Source organism: Exophiala mesophila (assembly GCF_000836275.1).
Source record: "Exophiala mesophila strain CBS 40295 unplaced genomic scaffold supercont1.1, whole genome shotgun sequence".
Classification (NCBI taxonomy): Eukaryota; Fungi; Ascomycota; class Eurotiomycetes; order Chaetothyriales; family Herpotrichiellaceae; genus Exophiala; species Exophiala mesophila.
In genome coordinates this window covers 2730183-2748562 of record NW_015622504.1, presented here as the reverse complement: position 1 = coordinate 2748562, position 18380 = coordinate 2730183, and the positions used below count along the sequence as shown (strand labels likewise).

Genomic DNA, 18380 nt, shown 5'->3' with positions numbered 1-18380 from the left:
TTCTTTCAGGTTGGAAGTGATGTTGCAGCGACAGAGAGTTTGCAGGATTTGGACGATGTGTTGGAGAATCGGTATAAGATTCGAGATATGGTTGACACGGTGCCTTTTCAACAGGACCGGCCAATTACCGCGGAGTTTCTGTTGAAGGTCTGTTTGGGGAGTGTGAATAGACGATTGGATCGGAGAGTTGCTAAGTGAGAGTTGTGTTTGACATGACTTCAGTTGGGAGGTAATGGCTTGGTGTAGCTGGGATGTGGGAATCCATGCATGACTCCATTGATGATGCCACATGTTGAGGCTAGATGTGGTAGTTCTTACAGCTCGGATTTTTCCGAGGTCCTAAAAATATTATTGTATTCTTAGGAATTAGCTAGCAATGCACATTGCTCGAGCAACATGCTGTATGGATGTCATATCTGATGTTAGTCTCAAGGGGACTGACCTTAGACGACATATGCATCCACGTGACCTCATCCATCTTGACTACAACAGTCTTTGAACATGGTTGTCGATATTCATTCATACGCACTGTACGTTTATCACACCAAGCCAGCCTTGAACCTTGATGGCCCACCTCATCGGAAATGTGTCATACAGTCAAGACATGAATCACGTCAATCGCAATAAAAATATCTGAGATCATCGGTGGACCTTGCTCAGGTGGTGGTGACACGGGTGGATCTCCTACAGCGACCACCGACCAGCAAGGTCAGGTCGGTAAGCTGCAATACTGTCAATCATCATTAGCAATGATCACAGTTTGCAGATCATTCCGTCAAAAAAAAGACTTGTTTCGTGGTTTGACACTTCCGGGTTGCCATCTGCCCTGTTCAGTTCATGAAGGCCATGATTGTCACAAGTAGATCGGAACTTGGGTTGAAACTCGGGTCTTTGGTCTTATTGACGAATGGACCGAACTGCCCATGACTTGCAGATCTTCTAAGGCATACTTCGTATACTTGGAAGTGGTGTTCATTGCCATACACATTTATTGTTGTACTTGATACACGTCAGATGAAGTACACAAATTGTCAGGAACATCTATTTTCCGTTTTGTCCTCAGGAAAGGAAGGAACCCGAGTTTCAGCACACTGTTCTTACCCAAAGTCGGTCGTCGATCAAGTCCAGAACGCATCGCATCGTACGATCATCCGTCGGAGTTTGTAAAGTAGCCAGCCGTCTGATCGACGTGCCGGAAATGCCCCTTCTCAAAGGTAGATTCTTGGTAGAGATGATTGAAATTGCGAGGCGTTCTGGCGGCTGGTGGTTCGGAGGACTTGGCAGCAACGATTGGGTCAGAGCACCGCGGAGAGGTGGGTTCCTCAAACGCGATGGGGTGGTCCATAGACGCGGGTTCAGGGTAGATTTGACTGGGCATTCAGATACGGAGAACTCGTTTATTATTCAGGGTCCAGGGCAATGGTCGTACTACCCATACTTTCACATCCTACGGAGTACTCCGTGCTGTAGGTATCCTAGTACTACTCCGTATGTCTTGTATGTACCACATAATCATAATATGTAGGTACCCAGTACGAGTACCCAACGGTCGTTCCTTTGCCAACCGTGACGCCTCGGCCGAGGAGGCTGCAATAAAGTGTAAATTAGGGGCCGAGGGACCCTCGGGCTCCCTTCAGGCGCCGTTAAATAACCAAGAAGCTAAGCCGCGAAGAGCAGCAGTCAACACCCTTTCAACCAATCACAGCTCTTCTCCATCGTATCATTCCTCTTTCCCGTACGCCGCACCCTCACAATTTCATCAATAATTTCATCACCAGGTCCACGTCCATCACCCACTCTATCTTGTCCTTTTTGATCATCATATACGTACAATTTACTTGTTTGTGGGCTTGCCATGCCGAATCGATCGATAGTCCACATGTCCCCCCTCCCATCAAACGACCTTCTTAGCCCAGTTCATGCACTGTTAGCGTCTAACCTGACTGACGGGTCGCACCAGAATGGAATGGATAGCTCTGCTGTCCCTTTTCAGTTCCATAATCGTTCTGACGAAACACTCCGACTCGATTGAGATCAGATTGAGGCTTTGAGTTTCAGCTGCCCCATGTTCCCATGCCGTCTATCAGAGCTGCCTTCCAAGACATGCACCTCATCGTCCCCATCTTCGTCTCGCCTGTTCGGCAACTTCCTCGCTCCATCACGCCTCTCATCAAGGCAACTCCATACATGTCTATTGGTGGTTTGTTTTTCGCATTTGTAGCCTTTGTGTCCCCAGTGTTTCGTCTACCACTCTCACTCCCAAACCGTCATACGTTGCGCCCAACTGGATTCGTGTCGTCCATTCCCGTCATTCCTCCATCCACGGTTGGTCTTAAGCGCCCGCCCCAATCCATCCTCCTCAAACTCCTGCTTCACCTTCAGGCGCCCGTCTACCGACGCTCTCGAACCGCCCTTCGCTCTCCTCATTGGCCTTGGGTTTACATCACCAAACACTCCTTGCTCATTGCACCAATCCCTCAACTCGTCTTCATTCGACTCATACCCATCTTCAACTTCGCTTCGCCAGTCTCACCTTTCCGCCGCCCTCTCCGCGCAAATCATGCTCTTGCCTGAGTGGCCGGTTTGACATCTCACCGTCCGTTTCACATCATAGCAGAAATAGCAGCCAATTTCGAAAGGACAGCACGGCCCGGTGGCGTCACCTCAATCCTGACATGCACTCAGTCCATCCGACATCGTATAATATTTTCAGAGTCACCCCAACGACCGAGTCTATTCCACCTCGATCACGAGTGCCATTACCTGCTGGGTTCAGGTCGTGACTGCCTCGTTGTGTGGAATTGAAATCGTCCTCTTCTGTGCCATCGTTCCTTCTGTCAAACCAAGTCTCTGCTCTCTGCTGCTGGTTCAGCCAACTTCCTCCAAAATTCTACTTACACATTTCTTTTGTGTCGAGTTGCAGGCCACGTTTCTGCCCCCTGGACGTGGACCCTGATTTCATTTGGCTACTTACCTTACATAATACTCATCCATGGCTCCAACAACACTCGTCACTTTTCTTGTGTGAGTATTCACGTACCTCAACCTTCATTCGACTCGTCTTCCCAATTCTCAATTACATTCATTGTCTCGGGAACATCCAGGCTAACGTCGAACAAGTCGAACTCCTCCTTCCACCAGATCAGTTGCCCTCTATGGTTCCTGGGACAACTTCTCCACTTCGTACCCCATGCGACGAGATTCGCGCACAGGCCAGGAGCATTGGTCAGGCTGTCATAGCTTTTCCAACATCATCTGCGACGGCGACCCTCAGCCTAATCGTCGTCCCAGAAATGGCGGTCTAAAAATGGGTGGCACCTACTGGTACTATGTATGTCTTCATATGGCTTCCTTTCCCCTGGGCCCTCCCTATCTTGTCCATCTTCTCACCTTTTGCCAAAGTACAAACTCGACGACGATCTCGAATTCCACAACTCGGCAGAACCTTCCACGACCACCTGTCCTTTACTTCCTGGTCAACTCGTCAATGTCCTCAACGTCCCCTTTGCTCTAAGTAGTGCCAACACCCGAAACCGCAACGACAGCGTCAGCTCCACAAGCTCCGACATTCAGACCATGGACCCCAGCGACAAGTTCCTCAATCCTCGCCCCGTTCCTGCGAGGCCGTCCTTGCCTCGCCTCAAGACTTCCCCTTCCTTTCCTTCTGCGCCTTGGTCCACGGACAATTCTCCTCTGAGCGCCGAGTTCCGCAGAGGACGGTCCGTCTCCTCCCGCCAACCAAACCCGTCGGGAGATGCAAATACTCTCAGGATCATTCGCCTGACCAAGAAGTCTTCCTTTGACGTTCCAAGTCGGTCCACCTCCAGGGGCAGCAATCGCTCGGTGGGTATCATCGGTGCCTTTAGAGCTTTGGCATCTCCCCGCACCACAAGTCCAGATACTGCGTTAGAAAGGGGCCGAAGTGTCACATCCGACAAAGGTCCGTCTCGTCATCATGGGTCCCTCCCTCGTGGTCTCTCCAACCGCAGCATCACTCCCAAACGAAACATCCGAGTGCAAACACCGCCCATGCCCGAATTGGCGGCAGCCTCGTCTGCTGCATCAACCCCGGCTCTACCCGTGCCAACTGTCACTGGGGAGCTCCCTCTTCGGGACGACCCGCAGGACCTGGGTCAACTCAACCTTGGCTTAGCCATTTCTTCATTTCAACAGCATAGACGACAACGCAACGGCTCGCGTGAGCCCTCGTCCTTGCGTAATTCGCTGTCAAACGAGGAAGCAAAGGCATATTTGGCCAATGACACCCCCCTGACGCCGTACAGGCCTCTTGAGACTTTGAACGAAGTTAATTCACCCGCAGGAACTCCTGTCTGGCCTCTCACTGCAATCAAAGTCGAGGCCGAAAATGTCGTCGATGACATGAGAGGTCCGGCTGTGAATAAGAGACTCCCTACTCTACCCAACAGTCCATCATCTGCATATCCTCCCAGCAGCGCGGGCGGTGACTCTCCCCTGCAAGACTTTGACCAAAAACTCACAAATCTGCAGAGTCACTTCTCAGCGACCACAATCGACACCGAGAGTTATACTGGCAGCTTCATGTACCAAGGACAGAGTCGTTTCTCAGACTGGACTTGTGCCACGTCTCGCTTGTCACCCAGATCTGACTACGCGGCAAGCCTCATCGACATTGAACCCATGAGCCCTGCCGAACTAGAGGAGGTCGACAATGCCGACCCTATTCAAGTAGTTGGTGAAGCTGCCACCGCTCTAAAGCCTCCCCAGAACCATTTGGCCGCTACAAAAGATGGACTTCCATCTGCCTCCAGCTTTTCAACCGTCAGCTCCGAAGACTGGTCCGCTACGGGCAGTTCAGATGACGCGCAGGCTGCGTGGAAAAGGTTCCAACACTATAGCTTGCCCACCGATGAGATTGAGTCTACTACAACACTCAAGCAAGCCGTATCCCCCAATGGCCGAACACCGATGGTCGTCCACAATCACACCCATTCATCTGAGTACAAATCACACGTGGAATCACTCAACCAGTCTGACTTGCCTCATTCAACTAGCATGCAGCAGCTACTCGACGAATTGAGGTATCTTGGCGACATGATCCAGCACCACTGAGGCCATCATTGCACCTCATTTACGACCTACCAACATTATGTTTTCATTTGGACACATCGAGTGTATATCTCGATCAGACACACTCTCTCCATTCTGACTATGTCTTTTTTGCGCCTTGATACCACATCTTTCTGCGCATGTACAGCGTTACACCATTTTGGGAGACTCGGGAAGAGCAAAAGAATTGTTATACATCCAGGGCTATACGAATTTTATTTGCACGTCTCACTACTAGAGATAAAATGGGATCATTGGAGTTTCAAGGAGGAAGCGATACCATTAAATTGCAAGCTGAGGCAATGGCTTCTTTATTTGTTTGGAAGCTGAGATGAATGGGCGATTCGGGTCACGAGGCTGCCAGGCTTGGCGTAGCTTCGACATGAAAATATTATCTTACAAGGTAGAGACTTGAGGGATCGGACAGGATGTATCCCGTGTCTTTTAATAATTAGGCGTATTGCCATGACATTATGAGATGGGTGTTTAATATTTCTTCTACATTCTCATAAACTGTTCTGAACGTGGTGGAGAAGTTCGTTCTACGCACAAAGCGACGCGTGGGGCGAATGTCGTAGACGCGTGACTTCCATCGCTCGCTCCACCTCAACACATACTCACAAATATAGGGCCCTACAACACCATAGAAATCCCCCTTGTGTTGACGTGTCCTCTTACAAAGGATAAACTCTGTATGACGAGGTAGATAGACTGGCGGCATCAGCTGCGTTTCCCACCGCACAGTCGATCTCACGAAGGGCAGTTTTACGACTTGATGGTTCTACAAAACGAAAATCCCCTTGACGTGCATTTCGAAGACCAGCGAACAAGAAGACTTTGTTGATGGATCAACAAAACGCTCCCCACATCTACCCCGGCCAGTCAGTCAGGATTGAGTGAGCGCTGGACTCTAGTCGACCTCAAACCCCGTCCCTTTCTGGAACCTTCAACTCCGTGTCCGCCATCCACGGGGTCACTCCATTCATCAACCTAGCATCACCACCTCGACCACATTCAAACCATGCACACCGTAGCCACATGGGTGCTCACCGAGCCATGTGTTCCGTCCGGACCCCTCGTGGCATACTGTCCGACCATGGATCTGGTGGCGACGGTGACTCGAGGCGGCGCTGTTGATGTCTGGAGGCTTAATGGGCAAAAGGTGTTTGGCGCTGTCTTTGATGTCGATCCCCTAGATGGAGGAGCAGATACGGAGGGAGAATCGGCCGCAGATCCTCTACCTACAGGTGGGAGGGTTAGAGGGATTTGTTGGAGGAGAGATGGTAAGTCTCCTTAGAAGCGACAACTATGATCTCGCAACTTTTGCCCCCGGGGTCAGTTGCTAATAATGCTTTCTTCTTCGTCATACAGGCCAGATCCTCGCAGTGGCATGCTCCGATGGCGCTGTCTCCCTCATCAATGCCTTCACCGGTAAGATCGCCCATCAACTGGTCACCAAACTTCCTCCTGGACCTATCTCGCCATCCACCAGCTTCACCAGTCATTCTCCGTCCTCAAGGCGGTCGAGAAATGCCCGGCAATCTTCGGTTTCAGCAGGTCGTCTCTCGTTAGTCAAGCCGAGGACGTCTTTGTCTAGCATCTCATGGACTACACATTTTGCTACGCCTTCACCATCCACGGTGCAACAGCATCTCGAGTCGCCGAAAGTGGCGGAGAAGAATATAACCCTTGACCATATCCTCGGCATGAAGGCCGATGTCGGCAAATTGTTGGCACTCGAAGCGAATCTTCCCCAGGAACTGAGTGCTATCGATATCGAAAGCTCATTGCCCAGGCTCGCCACTCTACCACCCATAGGGGTTGGCAGCGGTGATGATGTATTCAGCACACGAGCCAGTATTGATGCGATATTCCATACCAACTCTTCTGGACTTGCGGGCTCTGTCGATGTCTTGCTAGCAGGATTGTATGATGAATCCGACACTAGCGACGACCCTCGCTGTGCCGTTCATGTTCGAATCTTTGATTCCTTTGAGATTGGGGCCGCAGATATTGGCCATTGCCTTCAATCCGTACACGGACCCGGCCGGGTGATATCCATGGCCAGTCACCCTTACCTGCACACAGCGTTCCTTGCGGTGGAGCAAACGGACAAAACTCTCCACCTTGTCAGTCTTGACTTGAGCTTCATTCCTCAGACGGGACGAAATTTGGCCTTGGTTGCAAGAAAGGCAACCCAGCTAGGCAACCTTCTCCGGTACGCGTCACAGGTTCAAATGCAACTAGCCACAGAAGTTAAAGCTGCTTTCGAGTTACCAGCGAGGTTCTTGAGGAATATCAACGAATCGTTGGCCGAAAGCGACCCTGATGCCGATTTTGCGTTCGCAGTCCATCACCTCGCAGTGACTGGAGAGTGCAGCGCGAGATTCAAGGAGTGGTTGGTCGATGAAGTGGGCGAACGAGGGTTGAAGAGATGGGAAAAGGCCGTTGGCGATTGTCTCGATGTTGTCAGAAGGCTGACGTCTGAATGTCTGGCTCCGGCTCTGGAGAGGATCGAGGTTGTTCTGAGCCGGCTGCGCGGGCTTGCCAGTTTCTCCGAAACGAGAGATCGACTGGGTCTTGCTGAATTCGACGTCAAGAAGGCGACCGAGACAGTCGATGTCTTGACCTTGTTAGCCGAGGATCTGTTGGTTGATGTGGGCACGGAGATCAAAGAGTTCGCAGCGTTTATGAAATGGATGAAATGGGAATGCGAGATTGAAGCACTCGAAGAAGACAGCGAAAGGGCCGAAGAACTGAGAGAGAGCTGGACAGGAGAGCAGGAGATCAGAACCGTGCTGGATTATGTCGGAAACGCCATGTCTGAGACGAGACTCAAGCGATACATCGACACGCCACCCGCAGGCGGCGAACCGCTTCAAGCAGCCGAATCCTTTGGCGGAGAAAACGAGGCAGGCTTCTACGTCGAGTACACCAATCAGAGAAACAGTCGAACCAAAAACAGCAATCCACCGAGGCTGGGGCAACTGCTCGAGAGGTTGAAGAAGCAATGCGAAGTGGTGTTCGGACAAATTGCCGAGCATTTCAGAAAGAGTATGTTGGCAAGTTACATGGTGGAGTTGCCTCGAGGACTAGATATGGAAGATCTGGACATGAAAGTGGTAGCAGATGACCAAGATGCAACCGCTCAGAAGCTTCTAGTCTTTGCCAGGGATGTCAAGCATCACAATCAACTACATCATATCCAGCTCATGCTGCGTCAGGAAGGGCCTAAAGCGATCAAGTTCACGAGCGAGTTTACCCGCCTACCAACTATCCCAGATGTGCTCGAGATTCTGGATGCGAAGATCGTTGATGACATCGCGATAGTGACTTTGGTCAGAACGGAGGACGATATACGATTGTATGGGCGGCATTTAGTGGTGTTGGACGACGAACAAGACCAGGATGCTGAGTGGCAGCTGGACCATGTGTTTGATGATGGGAAAATGGAAGCTGGCATGAGTCCTGCCAAACTGGAAGTCAATGGGCACGTAGGAAGAAGAGTTGTTGCGGTCATGGACAGAAATGGGCTCGGTTACGTGGTTCTTGATCTGGACGCCAGTCAGGAGACAGATGGCGACGAGGACGCCGAACATGACCAGACAATGACTGGATGAGATCTTGTTAACACTAGGAGGTATCTAACATTAAATCATTGCATTTCTCTATGGAGGTTTGCACAAGACAATGGATGGCTTAAAGCATTATGGCTGCCTAAGAAGCAGATACCCAATGTCATGCTGATGTACGGAGTAGTGATTGTTTGGTTATTCAATTACTAGAAGTGAGGCTCTATCGGATAAAGTCTAGGAGATGATTGGTAGATGTTGCGATTTTAACGAGAGATTTAGATATGCCATGCCTTACAGATGGGGATGCTGATGACGATAGCAATGGAATAGAGACGCTGATGGCGTAAGCCAACAATCTGACGTAGGCACTACCCGTTCTCGCCATTCCAACCGATAGGCACGCGGTTGACGGTGAACCTGGACAAGTGTTACGTCAATTCCCATCTCGGCAAAATATCAGCAATATCGAATATCGATCAACACACGAGGGTGAAGAAATGGAGGCTCTTCTGCCCAAATGTCACCAAGTCACGCGTCCATTGCAACGATGAATGCCTGACAGGTGATGGATGATGACCTTTCAGAGTAGCGGTGTCTAATAAGTAGAATGGCAATTGGGGGCCAAGTGTAGACTACAGAAGAGTACGCCAGTGAACCTTAAGCCTGTCCTGCAGGTGCACTGTGCACTGGAAATTAAGCTTAAGTAGGCAGCAGTCCACCAAACGACGTCTAATAAGTGACAGCCTCGGGCCCGAGGGCCTTCTAAATAGTTAGGCGCCTTGAGCAAAATAGTGTAGGGGGCACCCACACTTCCAAGGCGCAAAAGCCCCTCGGCCCCTCGAAACATCCCACTTTGCGAATTGTTGGTTCCTCCTTTCTGGTCTACGATGTACTCAGGTGATCACTTCAGTACCTATTTGGCTACAATTATTCTGTGATAACAAAGGCGATTTAGGTGTTGAAGTCGCCTCGCTACATCAACATGAACATGGTTTGAGGAGGTTACTAGGTACTTACTTAAGTAGTTATTGAAGTGAATCTAGCCATACATACCTAGTTTTGAACCACCATAAGCATAGACACACTGGCCAAGCGACTCGCCCAAGTCACTCATCCTAAGTAAGTAGTAACAATTGGAAGTATCCTACCCTGAGTTTCTTTTGGACTCCTGCTACTGACACTCAACCCACCAATCACTCTCACAGAATCCCAGGATTCCAGAAACCACACAACTGCAACTTCTTGACCTACTACTTACTACTGCTCATCAAGTCTCTCACTCTCCCTGTTCAATTCCATTTCACTTGCTGCAATCAACTACCACTGTCCTTGTTCCTGTTCCTTTTCCTCCTCACCTTCAACCTGTCTGATTTGGTTGTCTCGGCCACAGCAACCCACTTTCACGCTCTTTCCCCTCCGGCCAGTCCATTGCCATCAATCCACCCACCATTTTCGCCCTGATTTTGATCCATCCAAGACCACAATTTGACCCCCTCTCTCCGCCATAGACCGCTGTTTCAGCGACACAACCATGGATGTCAAATCGGTGTTGGAGAGCACCTTTTCTCCTGGTAAGTCCACCTTTAGGATTCAACCTGCCTTAATAACTCGGTTGGCTGACTTGCATCTTCAGATGCCGCAGTTCGTGGTAACGCAGAAGAACAGCTGAGACAGGCCAGCGAGGGTAACTTTGTACGTCTTCTCCCCGCCCTCTACATCATGCGGTCTCCCGTTCTAACACCCTGATCACAGTCCGAGTACCTTTCCATCCTTTCCCGAGAACTTGCCAATGATCAAGCCAGTGGCCCCGTGCGCCAGGCCGCCGGTCTCGCTCTGAAAAACGCCTTCAGTTACCGTGATGTAACTCGGTTAAGAGAAGTCCAAGGAAGATGGTTACAGGGAGTTGACCCTCAGATCAAAGGTCAAGTCAAGGAACTTGCCCTCAAGACCCTCTCTTCTTCGCCCCAAGCCGCAAACTCGGCAGCACAATTGATTGCGACCATCGCCGCCATCGAATTACCTCGTAACGAGTGGCCCGACTTGCTCCCCGCTCTCGTCCACAATGTCGGTTCCGGCGAAGACAAACTCAAGCAATCTAGCTTGACTGCCATCGGCTTCATCTGTGAATCGGAAGATCTTGAGCTACGAGAAGCTCTCGTCGGCTACTCCAATGCCATCCTCACCGCCGTTGTCCAAGGCGCCAGAAAAGAAGAGCCTAATCAAGACGTAAGGCTGTCCGCCTTGTCCGCTCTCTCAGACGCCACCGAGTTCATCCGAAGCAACTTTGAAAATGAGGGCGAGCGAAACTACATCATGCAAGTCGTCTGCGAGGCTACACAATCTCCCGATACCCGTGTTCAGGCTGCCGCCTTTGGCTGCTTGAACCGCATCATGGGCATCTACTATGACAAGATGAGATTTTACATGGAGAAGGCTCTCTTCGGTCTCACAATTGCCGGCATGAAGAATGACGAAGAAGATGTTGCCAAGCTTGCCATTGAATTTTGGTGCACCGTCTGCGAGGAGGAAATCAGCATCGAAGATGACAACCAGCAGGCCCAACAGGAAGGCTCCACCGAACTCCGACCCTATTTCCACTTTGCCAGAGTCGCTGCTCGAGAGGTGGTGCCCGTGCTTTTGCAACTCATGACCAAAGTCTCCGAGGATGATGCCGATGATGAGTACAACACCGCACGAGCCTCATACCAGTGCCTCCAGCTTTATGCCCAGACCATCGGCAACGACATGGTCCCTGCCGTCCTCAATTTTGTCGAGAACAACCTGCGAAGCGACGAATGGAACAAGCGAGATGCCGCCGTCTCGTCCTTTGGTGCCATCATGGATGGCCCAGACATCAAAACCCTGGATCCTCTCGTCAAGCAAGCTCTACCTGTTCTGATTGCAATGATGCAAGACCCTGTGCCTCAAGTGCAGGACTCGGCTGCCTTTGCTCTCAGCAGAATCTGTGATTACTGCTCCGATTGCATCGACCCTTCGACCCATCTGCAACCTCTGATGTCAGCTCTGTTTGGTGGTTTGATGAGCAACCCCAAGATTGCAGCGTCTTGCTGCCTGGCCCTTCTCAATTTGACAGAACGTTTTGTAGGAGAGGAAGGAGCTCCTTCCAACCAGCTGACACCCCACTTCCAGGACAGCGTCACCTCGCTGCTTGCTGTCACTGAGAAAGAGGGCGCCAACAACCAGCTGCGTACCGCAGCCTATGAAGTCCTCAGTGGCTTTGTCACCAATGCTGCCCACGACAGCCTCCAGATCGTCGCCGAGTTGTCCAATGTTATCATTCAGCGACTCGAAAACACAATTCCAATGCAGAAGCAGATTGTCAGCATCGATGACAAGATCACCCTTGAGGAATTGCAAGTCAGCCTTAGTAGCGTTCTGCTTGCAATCGTCCAGAGACTGGAGCAGAACATTGCTCCCCAAGCCGATCGAGTCATGCAGAGCAGTTTGGACGTGCTCAACGCCAGTGGTAACACCAGTGTGCCTGAAGTCATTTTCCAGATCGTCAGCGGATTGGCCAACGCTTTGGCTGGTGACTTCCTCAAGTACATGGATTCTTTTGTTCCGTACCTCTACAATGCGTTGGGCAATCAAGACGTTCCGGACATGTGCTCACTGGCCGTCGGCTTGGTGAGTGACATCGTCCGTGCCCTTGAAGACAAGGCTCAGCCATATTGCGACACCTTTATGAACTATCTCCTCAACAACTTGCGATCGGAGAAGTTGACCAATTCATTGAAACCTCCCATTTTGGAGTGCTTCGGCGATGTCGCTACTAGCATCGGCGAACATTTTGAAACCTATGTCTCAGTGGTCGCCCAGGTCCTACAGCAAGCAAACAACGTGTCTGTGTCAAACGACGTTTCTTTTGACATGCTCGATTACATTGTCTCGCTGCGATCTGGTATTGCCGATGCTTGGTCGGGACTCATTTTGGCCTTCAAGGGTACTCCTAAAGGTATGTACTCGGGATATCCCTTCATCTAACTCTGAACATGTCTAACATTCGCAGTGTCACTGTTGCAAAACTACATCCAGCCCATCATGGAGTTCCTGGAGACCGTGTCTCGCGATATGAACCACAACGAAGGCCTTCTTCGAGCGTGCATGGGCATCATTGCGTAAGAAGCCTCTCCTTCCCCCTAACGAAATGTTGTTATACTGACCTTGACTAGCGATTTGAGTGAGGCCTTTCCTGATGGCTCTCTGGCAAACTACTATCGACAAGACTGGGTCACCAAAATCATCAAGGAAACCCGCTCTTCTCGCGAATACTCATCGCGCACAATCACCGCCGCTCGTTGGGCCAGAGAACAAGTCAAGCGCCAAACTCAGTATCAAGGTAATATCATGAACGCCTCATGAACTTGATATCCAGAGTATTTTTAACTACAACCCACCCCCTTCCCCGGCTCCGTCAACGCCACCCCAGTATCACCTTGCCCAACATAGCCCAGCACCAACCCCTTACAGCACACATCGCACCATTCCAACCCCACGTTAGAGCGCTGATCCCGTGTTTGTCAAGGTCATTTCTCATCTCAGGCTAATACCTTGATTGCTCAAACCGACGACAATGACCCAGACATCCAGGCCAGAGACGATCATATGTTCGACAAGACAGGCATAACTGAGTCTGTGGCCAGTCAAGCTGTCATTAGCCTTGATCGGAGATGCCACACGCTAGTGCCCAGCCATCTCGCCTGACTCTCGAGAGCCTTTGAACAGACTTTGTCGTGTGGACCCTTACCCACATGACCTTCCCTCGACAATGCTTGCACCTGAGCACATTGTGGAGTCTGGCGCAGTCTTTCCGTCGTCCGTCTGCGCTACAAGGTGAGATTGTCGTTGGGCCCGCGTCTCCTATCAGGACCGCATAGGCGCGTCATTTGCACAACACCCAAAATCGACTTCTCCGGCGCGGATTCGACCACTCCAGTTGCAACAGCCATCGAGTCAGATTTGTGGAGGACGTCCTGGAAACTCATCACAGCCGTCTATGGAACCGACGTACGGCTTGGACCCAATTTCTATCCTTAATTGCTCGAGTTTTGTTATAGTACGGCGGCTGCATGACCCCAGCATCCGGTTCACGATGTATTGGCCTTTGGAGGGCAGAGGGACGACAAACCACTAAACCCTCTCCCTCAGCAACGATACGGAGAATCCAGCAGCTCTATACGGATGTCCTCCCCACTTCATCATCACCACCCCAGTTACCCCAGCCTTACCCCTTTTCTCCCCGGAACCCCCCAATCGTTTGGAGCACCAACCCCCACTACCCAATGTCTACCCGATACCCCTTGACACAATATTGTCTGCGTCATTCATACCCCGGACCCAGCAACTTGAGACACAGAGAGAGACCGAAAGAATTCATGTATGCCCAAACCTTTTTGTATTAGAAGATGCCGAGCCAAGCGAGGACGCAAGAGCGTGACCTCGGATGAAGAAGGGGCCTCGATTTAGCTACAGTACGTAGAGAGACCGATTATTTGGTCACAATGAACTGGTCGAATGAGAAAACCCACCAAAAGTGTAAAGTGTTGTTAAGCGCCCTTAATTCAGGCGTGGAATGATTCTTGAAGTTTCCATTGTCGTATGGAATGAATGAAGTATACGCGTCACGGTAGATAGTGATGGTGTCATCACACCGGCCTCTTCGCCAGCTCTTATACTGGAACAAGCCCCTTTTTTTCAACAGCCCATGCGAGGATCTCAAGCTATATCGAGGCATGGCCGTGTTTCAATCATTGGACAACTACTTGTTCTTCTGTTGGGCTACGTTGCGCTTTCATCTTTGCTGACCTTTCGCTTCTTGCCGGAGGGGCTGGGAGGAGGCGAACCCAGCGTTTGATCTGTCCCACCATCAGCTGAAATCGCGGGCACTGGCGATCCACTCTCACTTCTCTTCTTCTTCGGGGACATGGGCTTTGCGAGATCACCGGTTTGAGACTCTTTGGCTGAGTCTGTAACAACAGTCTTCTTCTGTTTTCTCTTGGTAGTAGCATTCGCTTGTTGCGACTTAGGGTCCTTTTCCCGCTTAGCAAGCTGTTTTTTGCCTCCCGAGGGGTTGGGGTTTTTCGCTTCCTCTTTTGGTGGCTTTTTTGGATGATCCGTGGCCGCCCGCTCTTGTCTCTCTTGCTCGGATTTTTCTTCGAGGAGACTGAACATGCGCGAGATGGCGGGAAAGTACTTCTTCATCGGTGCAATCTGCGATACCCTTATCCGCATCAGATCAAAGGCGATGGCGATGGGCAATTTATCGGCGACCGATGTATTCGTATCCATGGGCTGCTTCGCCATGTCCGACGGCGACGACGACGACGACGAGGACGGACGCATGGATTTCGAGGGCTCCGTCTCTATAGAGTCGAGTCCACCTACCTGCTCTTCGTCATCGAGGTCGATGGGTAGCTCCCCCGGATCCGTCGACGGCATCTTAACATTACTCAGGACCGGGATTTTCTGATATCTCTGGCTAAAATGGGTGAGAATGAGGTTCTTGGCTTTCATTTTGATGGCAACTCCCAAAGCTTCGCCGGTTGTCGAATGTTTTTTGGCCTTTGCATCTTGTTGCATCTCATCGTCAAATGTGGCCTCGTGCACCAGTACGTCTGAATTCTGTCCAATCTCGCAGAAATGGTCGCTAGGTCGACAGTCTCCACTGTATGAGAACTTGAAGTTGTTGTCGAACGTGACAGAAACTGCTAGCGCGCCATAACAGTGTAAAACCCGTACTGTCTCAAGGAGCCGGATCGGGACCCCATTCTTCTTAAAATCACAAATTTTCCCATACAAACGGGGAGCACGGTGCCCATTGCATATCACAGGCTCATAAAGTTGACCTGGTTTCCGGCCGAGTATATCGCTATATTCATCCATGTACATGATAATTTTGGAGTCGGAAATGAGCATCGGGGGAGGTAAAATGAGTTTGTGTGTTGCTCGGGCCCTTCTTTTGCGAGCTAAATCGGCAGCTCTGAGAAGCATCGCAAGGCCGAGATGGTGGTCTGCGTGAAGATGCGAGATCCAAATCGCTTTGAGATCACACAAGATCTGGTCAAGTTGATGTCCATCGAACATTCGACGCAGCTGGCCTAGAGTACCTTCTCCACAATCGAAGAGATAGTTTCCCATATCGGCAGGCATTCGAAGCATGACAGCGGAAACATTTCTGTACTTGGATGGTAAAGAAGAACCTGTTCCTAATGTAATTATTTCTGGCTCAGTAAGACCAGCTTGGTGGACATGTGCGATTTCTGGTGATTGATCCACAACGTCTTTGGGCAACAGATCCACAACATGCTGATCAAGATTCGCTGTTTCTTGTTGAGGATCAAAGTTGGGAGGCACCTCTTGATCATCCACTCTGAAAGCGGGCTCAATGTACATCTTCCTTCCTCGCTTGGCGACAGTGGCCTGAGAGCCGCGCTCAAATGATTCTCCCACATAATTGGCCAACATGGGATCATAATGTCGTGATGTTGTATATCCAGTCTCCCTGTTGAAGCGAGGAGTGGAGAAATAGCCTGGAGCAATCTTGGACAACCGTTGCATAGACATGGCACTAGACTGATGTACTATGTGGTCTTTGCAAAGGTGAGGGTGGGAAAATACATGCCGCACCTCGTTCAATCTTGACAGGAGGCGTCGAAATCTTTCAGTACCAACCAAATTATCATCAAAGATCCAGACACAGGTTTCAACGCCATCGAGAAGAGAGGGATGCTCGTCAATCTGCCGCTCAAGTTCGGGAAGATAAGCAGACGAGGGGAGGTCAAAGATGGCCAGGCCCTTGCTGGGTGTGGTCGGGCCCATTACCATCTCTGGCGTAACAGTGACACCAGTGTCAGACTGAACAGACTCGCCGGCGGCCAGTTTTGCAAAGACAGGCCCAGGACGAAGGCCTAGGGCTTTGGCTTTGGTGGGATCGAATTTGCCGCGCTGTGGGTGGCCCTTTACGATGTACGACATAGAAACGTGGTGAGGAAGATTTGCAGGCGGAGGGAGATTTTCAACTATAGACGCAGGCCAGGGTTTTCTGACCAGGACTTCGGTCTCAAGAGTCAGGGGAGCGATGTTGTCCAGGCTGAGGATTGCGCGCGATGTGAGTTGCTTTGTCTCGGAGTCTTTGACCCAGACACGAGCTGGGAGATTGACCTCACCCAATTTCAGTCGCACCACTTCGTTGGTACGCCATTTAGAATCGAACATGTTGTTGACAACGTCTCTTCGCAGGCCCTGTTCAAGATGCGCTTGGCCATCATTGGCATCATAGTTTAGCAGCCGCTCACTCTCCTCGTCGGAGAAATCAGAGTCGTCAAAGGAAGGCTTTTCTGTAGATCCTGGCAACGTCAGTTTAGTAGCTATTGCCCAGACCCGGATGTTTTCATCCTCGAAATCCGGCTCCTGGCTCGTAGGGCCCGGGGTGGCCTCGTGGACAGACAGAGGCATGCCGGTACGGAAAATGAACCTCCTCGCACATGCAAGACTGTGTAATTGCTTCGGGCCGCCATAGACGTCCATCCTAGGTCGCTGGTCAATGTCCTTTGCTTCGATATCCTCTTTCTGTATTTCAGAAAGACTTAGGATAAGGCCAAGGAGTCCACCATTGCTCCATGCTGTTTTGCCTGTGAGGAACAGGCCACGCACTTTCTTCAGAGAAATACCCAGCTGAATAGTTGCTCTTTGTGTGCCTTCGACGACCTCACCGAAGATGTATCTTTTATTGTCAAAATGGACTAGAATGGCGGTGCCCGGAGTGTCTGAGGTCGGAGTAGTGATGAATTGGAAGAAGAAGGATGTTTTGATGCCGATCGAATTGGCAACGGGTTTGTGATGTTGCATTATCTGTCGGTGCGCTGTTTTACTGATGCCTAGGATCTTTCTGCGCATGAAGAAATACGCTATTCTAGGTAGGAACTGGCGTTCAGCTGGATTTGAGGACCGGGTTCTGTGCGGCCTGGAGTATCGAGGTGGTTTTGGAAGCCGTCTTTTGGGTGGCCGGCGGTGGGGAGCTGGTAATGATGGAAATTTTCTGACTAGTTTTGATGGAAATGTTCTGAGTTGCTTTGATGGCACTCTTCTGTCTAATCCTGGTGGCTTTCTTTTGGGTGGTTGTGGGCGTCGAGCTGGTTCTGATGGTCCGCTGCTGTCTGATTTTGGTAGCACTCTTTTGGGTGGCCAGTCGTGTTGAGCTGGCTTGGAGAGTATTCCTGTATGTGGCTTGTGATTTCGAGCAGGCTTTGCGAATGGGAAGAAGGTTGGGAGTCGATTGCGTGGGTGCTGTGAGAAGCAAAAGCGGCGAAGTTGCAAATAGTGTCTGGCACTCTGCCAGTGGACGATTACAGGCTGACCATGCGGATGTATATCATATTCAAGAAAATAAGAGATAGGGGACGCCGACTGGTTGGCTTTGCCAGACGCTGGGAGGACGAGTCGTCGACCAAGGGCGCCAAAGGCTGCAAAAGCCAGTGTGATCGAGGTCCGCTCTCGATACTGCGGCAAGCGGCAATAGAGGCGACAGAGAATGAGGGTAATTCAAAATGAATGAGTAGAGAAGAAACCAGGATGAAAGAGCTGGTGCAAAACTTGAAAGCAGACACAGAAATTTGTTGCGAGTGTCGAAAGTGAGGTGCACGACGTTACCAAAAAGTTTTGGAGCGGCTCCGGAAAAAGTGAGCGCAGGCTGGTGCA

General features: G+C 50.7%; 5 protein-coding genes across 6 annotated transcripts; 4 read left to right on the top strand and 1 right to left on the bottom strand.

The window, feature by feature from the left end:
* Positions 1-2073: 2073 nt before the first annotated feature.
* On the top strand, positions 2074-2574 carry PV10_00866 (uncharacterized protein; the record flags this gene model as incomplete). Its single annotated transcript, XM_016364995.1, has 1 exon — positions 2074-2574. The coding sequence occupies one exon, from the start codon at positions 2074-2076 to the stop codon at positions 2572-2574; it is 501 nt and encodes a 166-aa protein (XP_016228644.1).
* A 418-nt stretch (positions 2575-2992) lies between these two features.
* PV10_00865 (uncharacterized protein) lies at positions 2993-5569 on the top strand (the record flags this gene model as incomplete). The annotated part of the gene is made up of 3 exons (XM_016364994.1): positions 2993-3024; positions 3121-3331; positions 3403-5569. 3 exons carry the CDS (start codon positions 2993-2995, stop codon positions 5089-5091), a joined length of 1932 nt encoding a protein of 643 aa, XP_016228643.1. The 3' UTR covers positions 5092-5569.
* Positions 5570-6184: 615 nt separating this feature from the next.
* PV10_00864 (uncharacterized protein) lies at positions 6185-8786 on the top strand (the record flags this gene model as incomplete). Its single annotated transcript, XM_016364993.1, has 2 exons — positions 6185-6371; positions 6460-8786. The coding sequence occupies 2 exons, from the start codon at positions 6185-6187 to the stop codon at positions 8706-8708; spliced, it is 2436 nt and encodes an 811-aa protein (XP_016228642.1). The 3' UTR covers positions 8709-8786.
* A 916-nt stretch (positions 8787-9702) lies between these two features.
* On the top strand, positions 9703-14234 carry PV10_00863. Of its 2 annotated transcripts, XM_016364991.1 has the most exons (5): positions 9703-10234; positions 10297-10355; positions 10416-12639; positions 12694-12802; positions 12857-14234. In XM_016364991.1, the coding sequence occupies exons 1-5, from the start codon at positions 10195-10197 to the stop codon at positions 13044-13046; spliced, it is 2622 nt and encodes an 873-aa protein (XP_016228640.1). In that variant the 5' UTR covers positions 9703-10194; the 3' UTR covers positions 13047-14234. The 2 variants fall into 2 exon arrangements, with proteins under 2 accessions (XP_016228640.1, XP_016228641.1); XM_016364992.1 differs by having other exon boundaries at positions 12694-14234.
* Positions 14195-17955, bottom strand: PV10_00862 (uncharacterized protein). Its single transcript, XM_016364990.1, has one exon. It carries the CDS (start codon positions 17577-17579, stop codon positions 14463-14465), a length of 3117 nt encoding a protein of 1038 aa, XP_016228639.1. The 5' UTR covers positions 17580-17955; the 3' UTR covers positions 14195-14462.
* Positions 17956-18380: the final 425 nt, after the last annotated feature.